Source organism: Sminthopsis crassicaudata, chromosome 1, assembly GCF_048593235.1.
Source record: "Sminthopsis crassicaudata isolate SCR6 chromosome 1, ASM4859323v1, whole genome shotgun sequence".
NCBI classification, from domain to species: Eukaryota; Metazoa; Chordata; class Mammalia; order Dasyuromorphia; family Dasyuridae; genus Sminthopsis; species Sminthopsis crassicaudata.
The window spans coordinates 599099593-599108472 of record NC_133617.1 but is presented as its reverse complement, the minus strand read 5'-3'; the positions used below and the strand labels follow the sequence as shown (position 1 = coordinate 599108472).

The 8880-nt window shown below is 36.6% G+C and overlaps 1 protein-coding gene across 17 annotated transcripts in view; it reads right to left on the bottom strand.

The window, feature by feature from the left end:
- Positions 1-1693: 1693 nt before the first annotated feature.
- The window catches only part of PDE4D (phosphodiesterase 4D), a 1915283-nt gene continuing 1908096 nt past the window's right edge, over positions 1694-8880 (bottom strand). For all 17 annotated transcript variants that reach the window (XM_074282453.1, XM_074282452.1, XM_074282451.1 and 14 more), the window contains 3 exons: positions 7747-7869; positions 7169-7351; positions 1694-6635 (listed from right to left, as the gene is read on the bottom strand). In XM_074282453.1, coding sequence (XP_074138554.1) covers positions 6210-6635; positions 7169-7351; positions 7747-7869 — 732 coding nt within the window. In that variant the 3' untranslated portion in view covers positions 1694-6209. The remainder of the gene's footprint in view (positions 6636-7168; positions 7352-7746; positions 7870-8880) is intronic.

Below are 8880 nucleotides of genomic sequence, written 5' to 3'. Positions count from 1 at the left end.
ACTGAAAAGGGCTTCTAATATGGACCCAATGATTTACTTCATGTATCTATTGTCTGAAAATCAGTCTAGCTAAGTTCAGAGACTTACCAGAAGAAAAGTCCTCATGTTATTTTTCCCTCCATATACCAACTCATGAAATCACCTATTAGTGTGTGGAGGGATAGCCATCAGCATGGATAGGAGGAGGGAAGAAACAGACATGAAATTATAAACCATGGAATGTTAGATTTATAAAAGGGGAAGCTCTTTGAGAGCAAAGGCAATTTGAATTTTGTCTTTTTATCCACAGCACTTAGCAGTTTCTAGCACATAGTAAGTGCCTAGTCAATGCCTATTTGGACTAAAAGGCTTAAAGTAACTTCTCCAAGGTCACTAAAAATGTTAGTCACTGAGCCAGACCATTATGATCATAATAGAATTATGTTAGAACTAGGGAAAGAGACCTTACTAACCATATAATGCAACCCCTTCAATGTATAGAGAGAGCTGTTTCTTTTGCCTCCCAAGCCTGAGCTTCTCCCATTACATCATGACATCAGAATTCATTCAACTAGTTTTAATGTATTTGTGCAACAAGAATTCAAAGTTCAATATCCCTCTAGATGACAAGTTCACATGACTTTTGAACCCTTTTTAATGGCTAATAAGCGCTTTGGAAAAGTAGCTTTTATATATGCCTATGTGTGTAAATATTTCTCTAAAAGAATATAAGATCATTGAGGGCAGGGGTTGTGTCAATTTTACCTTTGTATTCCTGGCATCTAGCACATTATAGGAGGTAAAGCAGGGAAAGCACTTATTAAGCTCCTTCGGAGTGCCTGGCATTGAGCTAAGCACATGACAAATAACACATTCTAGGCACTTAACATATTAAGATCCTTGTTAACAGTTTGTATAGACGGGATTCTAAGTGGCCCTCAAATCTAGACAGGTCTTCACAAAGAGTCATAGTTCTAAAGGACTCGAGTCCAACTAGTACAATCAATGCTTAAATGGAATCCTCTCTACAACAGTTCTATGTGGTCACTCAGTAATCAATGTCCAGTATTATGTGCTAGACTGAAAAGAGTTCAAAGCTTTGGAGTGCTATTAATAAGTCTAGCTTTCAAAACTTACCCAGAGTCCCAGTTCTACCAAAGCACCTGAAATGCCTCCTCAGTTATCAGCTTGATAAAGTGTAAACTTTTATAGTCTAATTCTTTTTAAACTGGCCATGATTTATGGCTGTTCTCAAGTTTACCTAAATATTTAATCAACTGAGGTACCCTGGATAAACTACGATGCATTGTCATGAAATTAAATTTGGAAAATTTGTTTTTTTTTTATTGTTCAAATGATCAATGCCATTTAGTTTTGATATGACTGGACTAGAACAACCTAGATTATACACTTATGGATAAAATGCTAAGTCTGGATTTGGAAAGCATGAGTTTAAATCCAGCCTTAGAAACTAAGTTGCTGTTTGACTAAGTCAGTCACTTAGCATCTACAAAATAATAGCATAATAACAGGATACTAGAACCAACCTCTCAGGGTTGTTCCGAAGTGAAATTTTTGTAATGTGCTTTGCAAACTTTAAAGCACTATACAAATGATTATTATTGCTTCTACTACATTTCCCAAATCCCTAAAACATCCATGGAGTGGCTTTAAACAGAATCATCTTTTATTTGTAAACGACAAGAGTCATAAATAGCTAGGCAGAATCAACCCATGCTTTTATTTTCATTGCATATAAAAATTTCATATGAAGGTATTTGATGTACAGTACTATCCCATGGGCTGTAAGAGAGGCTAAGAAACAGGAGAATCATTTGTAATGTTCACATACAAGTTGCCACTCTGAAGACAATACCCAAAGGAAAAACCAAATTAAAAAACAATGCAAACTGTCCAGGATTTTGTTGGTTTGTTTCTTTGTAGTTATAGTGTCCCTTTTTATACTGTTTAAAACAAAAGTAGTCAAATTCCTTTGGGCCAGGGCTGCTAAAATCTACAGTTTGTGTCAAAAAAAGGAGGCTCTGTTTTTCCTTGAAAAAGAATCTCTCCTTTCACTGAACAGTCACATGTTTCAAGGGCTGGGCATCAGTGGTAGGAAGAAGATCTACCCACATCTTACACTGGGAAATTCATGCAGCACTCAGGAGTTGGCCACTAGAAATGGTTAAATTCCAAAATTTCTAAATACCAGCTATATTGAAACATGTTTTAAAGATGAGTCCTTTTTACTTTGTGCATTTCTATTCTATGTAACCTCTGTGAGCAGACAGATTCACATAAATAAAAGGATAGGTTTAGATGCTATTTACTAGATAAAATTCCTGGGCTCTAAATGATGATAATAATAATCTTTACTATATGAAGAAACAATGGTTAAAGTATAACAGTCCTTGGAAGATTAAAAAAATAGCTATATGTAGATATAATTTGTGATTTTCATTTCACTTCATATTCATTTTCCTATGTGCTCTTGAAATCAAGAAAGTTTGTTATTGTTAGCTACCTAGTGTGTTCATCTTGTAGTGTTTTAAAATAAGGGAATGATTTAAAGGGACTGATTGAAATTGTTCCTGATCAATAGTAGTAGAATCGTGTCCACAGTGCTGTTTATTGCAAATAGAAGCTAATAGTTCAAAAGGGGGTTGAACTTTTCAAGGTTGGTTGTGGTTTTGTAAAAACCGACTATTGCTCATGATCTAATCAGTTAAAAGTATCCTGGTTGGAATGCCCAGCCCTAGCCCCACTGTTACCTTACTTTCAAATGCAGCAAAACAGAAGATAATATTGTTTAAAGTTAAGGCACAGCCCTGGGACCAAAGACCTGCAGCTGTTTGTTTGTTTGTTTGTTTGTTTTTTTAATTTATTTATATAACTTCTTTTATGTATTTTATAGTTTTCCTTGACTCTTCCATAAACAAGCTCTAAGGTGACACAGACTATGTTACAGGAGGAAAAAACATGTACAGGAAGTATGTATACACACCATTCATTCTCTCACCAAGAGTTTCCAAATATATCAACACCACCCAGTCATGGGGGATGTTTTAATAAGAACTGATAATTTACAATCAACATTACAGTATGTACATTACAATAAATACATGGTTGTAAACAGACAAACAAGACTGTATTACAGGTAAGGTCATTTGGTGAGAAAAAAAAAATATGGCACAAAAAATAAATAATGCATTCAAAAATTACCATAAAGCTTTCTGTAAAATCCATTTCATTCAAGTTTTTTTTTTCTCTTTGCCATTTGTTCTAACTATACTATCTCATCATGAATTTTAACAATAACACCAGGAAAACAATGAAAATAAAAACAGTATTACTGTGTTAAGTAACTTGCAAGCTAAAATGTACTTGTTTTAGGCAAACTTGGATTCTTTTCTTCCCCATACAGTACCCAAATGTTCCCCTTTCTTATGCATTAAAAAAAAAAAAAAAGCCACTCATAGAAGGAATTATTTTTTTTTCCTCCTAAAGTAGCCATGTGCTATTGGAGCACACTTTGGCAAGAAGGGGGGGATATAAAGAGGATTGTACGATGCATTAGATCCTAGCTCTATGCTGTTAGGCCCTTTCAAAGGAATGATTGTCCATCTGTGGTTATCTTTTACAGCATGGGGGCATTTTTAAAAGTACTTTTTTTTCCTTTAGTGCAGCTATACAATTGTTTCAGGTCTGTACCTGTTTAGGTACTTATATTGCTTCTTTAAAATTACAGGCACTCTGTGGGGAAAAAGCCCTATGGATTATGGGGATGAAAGGGACATGCTGGAAAGAGAAGAAACCACAGACAGAATCATGAGGAAGCTCTGCTTGTCCTTCCTTCAGTAAATAGGAAAGACCTTTTTCAATCTCTGAAGCCCAAACAGAAAACAACAACAAAATACTATATGTGGAATCACTGCTCAAAGAGAGCAAGATTAGAGATCTTTGTTTTGCTTATTGTTGTGGGGTAAGGGATACATGGAGAAAGGGGTTGATAATCAACTAACTGGCTATTAAACCAACTGCAGGAAACTCTACCAGAAGGTGCTATGTAAACATCAAGATAGCTCTCTGGGTGGAAGCCAGAGAGACACTGCCCCAGTCTCAGTGAACACAAGCTGTTGGAATTAGTCTCCAAGTTTGTGATCTACTCTCTTCTCATAGTGGTCCTTGTTCTATTGGATTTTGTTTTATTTTTTTTTTAATTCTATCACTGATAACCTTTGTTCTCCCCTTTCCCTTCTATTTTTAGATGCTCTTTAAAAACAGAACTTGAAAGGACGTTTACAATTTTTAAAAAAGTCAAATCATTCCAGGGGTATTCAATTATTACCTTGTACCTCAGCCTATCAATATCTGAGATCTCAAAGAAATTTCCAAGGGTTGAATCAAGCAGAGATACCTATCCTTTTCTAGTTTTTTAAGGTAGGACTTTAATGTCCTCTATGAGACCCAAAGGGTCTTTCTCTACCTTCTTAAGGTTATTGCTGATAAATAGTCCACTTTCAACCCAAATCATCACCAATTCCCTTCCCTCAGGATTGGCATAACTAAGAATTGGTAGATTTCTTCTCCCTTTAGCATTTGTTGCCAGATAGAAGCCCTTTTCTAGATTTAGTGTGGACTTAAGAAATCTGGCAAGTAGTAAATATCTTTTACAAGTTTTTCTTAGCTCTCAATTCAAATTGATGTTGCTTTAAATCTTCCAGCAAAAATCACAGAAACCAAACCAGCCAATATATGAATACTTCCAAAATTCCAAATGATTGCTTTATTCACTAGGCTAAATAACTAGTCTCTTTCTCTGGAAATTTCCCTTTGAGTTCCAAACAGTATACAAAACCGGGCGATTCTATAGAACAAAACTTCTTTCTAAAGCATGATGATGATTCCAATATCCTGATCAGACAGACCTTTTGTACTTGGACAAAGGTTCTAAGAGTTTTTGAAGGAGCCTGAGACTACAGCAAAGTCTCCCTCTCAGAACAGGTAGCTGGTTGTAACAGAATATAAGCATGAAGCATCATCCATTTTAAATCATAATTCTTGTGCATTTTTGAAAGGTTCTATCTCTTGTTTAACAGACAGCTAGAAGTTTATCTCTACCAACTTTGATCTACAACCAACCAACTAATGCTTCTGTGAATTCTGCTTTTGGAAAAATTAGCCCAACTGATGGGCTAATAAAAATTTGTTTCCTCTATGCTATGAAGGATAGTGCTCAGGAAGGAGAATTTTGATCATTTTGGGGAAAAATATTAAAGGAAAACCAAAGTAAACTGGATTCTACCCAAAGGGTCTACTACAACTCAAGATTTTTGTTTTTATGGAAGTTATTGGTATATAAAACAATGAATTGCTACAGATCAAATAATTGCTATGAACTCTAAGGTGCAAAAAAAAAAAAAATCTTAAATTAGAATTATTTATCCAGTGTAGCACAGATCTGTACTGAAAACTTGCAAGTTACTCTTTAGGGGAAAAAAATTAGCCAGTGGCAGATGAAGTTCTGAACATATTATTTTTAAATAGGTGATACCTCAATACATTTAATATTAATAAAAGTAAGCTCTACAAAAGATCTTGTTTTACATATCATACAAAATGTAGAGGTCAGTGTAGCCCTTTGAGCCACACTGTTCAGTCATATATAACAGGAAGACTTGAAATTAGAAAATTTTGCAATTTCTGCGGCTCATCTTCCTCCTGGTAACAGACTCATGCTGTGTCTCATCACACCTTGTTTCCTCCATTAGAACCTGGTTTGCTCTGGTTGTATTCTAAAAACTTCACAAAACTTCATGTCATGTAATACCATCTTATTTCCAAAAAAAAAAATAATAATAAAATAAAATAAAATAAACAAAAACAAAACGAACCCCAAACCAAATCAGCCTTTGGCTGACAAGCTATATACTCCCATGAAAACATGGTGGAGCAGCCTGGCTGCTGAGTCAGCCCTACCAAGCTGAGATCTTGTGAAAATGCTTTCATGAGTACATCCCCCTGTTCTGAAGCCGTGGAGGTGAAAATCCTGGTTACGATATTCCTGAGTGCCAAGCTGAGTAATCAGGGTCAGTTTTGTTCGACAGACGTTGTCCTGGCAGATGACAGGTGTGACTATGGTTGTGGCATGTGACATGCACTTTGGAAACCATTTTCTACTTTTTTTTTCCATTAAAAAAAAGAGAAAGTGAAAGTCTTCACACTGTTTGTTACGTATCAGGGGAGTGCTCATGTTCTATTGCACAAGGTTCTGCCGGACCTGCCTCCTCCTCCTCTTCCCCCACTGCCTCCTCCTCCACCTGCTCATCAAGAGGGATTTCAGTGGACTCTGAATCTTGGGTACAAAGAGTTTTGGAGTCACTGCAGCTGGTGTCTTCCTCCACCGGACTGCCACTGTCCTTTTCGGTATCTGACTCCCCATCCTCCTCCAAAGTCAGTTCAAACTGAAATTTCTCAGTCTGTCCTTGCCTGCCTTCCTCCTGGTCATCAGGGGCAGGAGAAGGACTCTGAGGAATTGTGCTCTGATACCATTCACGATTGTCCTCCAGCGTGTCCAAGATGTCCTGGGCATCGGGATGTACGAGGTCTGCCCACGTCTCCCAAAGAGGATGAACAATGTAGTCTATGAATCCCACCTGTGTCAAAAAAGGTGAGATAGAAATTATCTAACTAGAAAACTAATAATTTAGTCAAGAGGAAAGAGAAGGAAAAAAAAATTTGGATTATGGCCTCCAACCCCCATTCCTTTATACTCCAAATATTATAGCCCTATTCAAGGAACACCAATTGAGTATTTCACAGGTGAATGAGTTGGGGTACTAATGCCATATGGTGTTTATGTTGGTTCGTAGAAGTGATAGGGAGTCACTGGAAATTATTGGATAGTATTGGGAATATGGTCAGCTCTTGGCTTAGGAAATCACTTTGGGGGACTGGAAAGGAGAGAGACTTGAGACAAGATCACCAATTGGACCAAGTGGGATTCAGGACTAATGCCTTTTTCTTTTCTTCATGAATGTAGAGGAGGAAAAATAATTATGCAAAAATCAGCTGGCTTACAAAGGAAAGTTCATGTTTTGGATCTGTAGATAAGGAGAGCAACCCAGTGTTAAGGATTTAAATTCATTTAGTGCCAGCCACCAATGATATGTTTCAAATGGATAATTACCTGTGACTTTTCTACTGAGGCATTGTGCTTGTCACACATGGGACTTATTTCCATTCCCCGTTCCCGTTCCCGGTCTCCCTGGCGGAAGAACTCCTCCATTATCCTGTCTGTCCATTGTCGGTAGAGCTGAAGAGGCTTCGTTGGATTGCTTAGATCTGCACAGTGCACCATATTCTGTAGGACCTAAAATAGATAAACACATTCTCTGCTCAGCACCGTCTGCTTACACTGGGAAATCAAGTTTTCTTTTCCTCCGCTGGCACATTCAATGACTGTGAAACTTCAAAACACATGTAGTGTAAGATTTCTTATGAATAGCAAAACCATGATGTGTCTGTGTGGTGTTCACACTTGCATTAATAGACACAGTTATCCCACTTCTGCTGTACTGAGATATGCTGAGGGAGAAAAGTTGATGGGCTAGAGATGTTTATATGGTTAGAAAAAGAAACTGCAGTAAATCCAAGAGATACTTCAGATTTTTAGGAATAAGATACTGGAGAAGGATCTTGCTTTGAATCACAAAATAGGGAGAGGAGGAGAAGGGATGAACAGAGAGAATTAAGATGCTATCTTACCTGAATCCTATCTGAATAATTATCAAGAAGAAGAACCCCAGAGCTTGTAACTTTCTTAGTTTCGACCATAGTTTTCAAGTCAGCCAGTAGATTCATGTGTTTAGACATGTCTGTTGCAAGTACCTTAACAAAAAAGAAAATATTCTATTGAAAAGTATGCAACAAAACCAATAAGATTTCATTATACTCTTTTGAAGGCAAGTTTTCTTTTTTCGTGTGTTTTCTGGAGACCAAGATAATCACAGTGGCAATCACTATATGAAGAAATTAGTAACAACATAAGGGAGATTCACCTTGCTTCAGCAAACCATTCAATAAGACTATGCTAAGCACTTTTGCTGTGGAAGAAGTGACAATAATGTACATGATAAATATTTATATTTGCTTTGCTATTTCCATCATCCACTGGATTAGGAAATTGTGAATGGAATGTAAAGCTATGTAACTACCCCAAGACAATTTAATTCTCACTATAATACTATGAACTGTGGAGACATTAGGTCTGACAACTTGAGCTAACTATACTATATGCTGAAATATATACTATGTGTTATACTATATACTAGCCATTCCATGGAAGACCATCCTCACCTTCAATGGACTTGAAAGTCTGGATACTGACTTTTCTTAACATCTGTCCCTCTCTCATTTAAGAAAATAAAGGGAAAACAAAAACAAAAAACCTCTGACTTAAGTGAAGTTTCCAATGAATCTGACTCTGCCCAGGGAAGGAAAGTTTTACAATACACAAAGGCAGGGAAAAAAATGTAAATGTGAGTTGCTCATGGAATGGATAACAGATTTAATAATGAAACAATAATGATTTTCTTGTTCAGTTGTTTATCCTGACTCTTTGTGATCCCATTTGGAATTTTCTTACAGAGATACTGGACTAGTTTGCTATTTTCCCCTTCAAATCATTTTACAGATGACAAACTGAACAAGGTTAAGTGACTTGTCCAGCATTAGAAAGTTAGGAAGTATTTGAGGCCACATTTAAACCCCTGTCTTCATGCCTCCTACCCCAGTGCTCTATCCCCTGAGTCATCAGCTGCCTCTAGTGTTATATGAAATGATAATAACAATAACTGCATTTATTAAGATTTTATTAAGCACTAAAGTCCTGCAAAATAT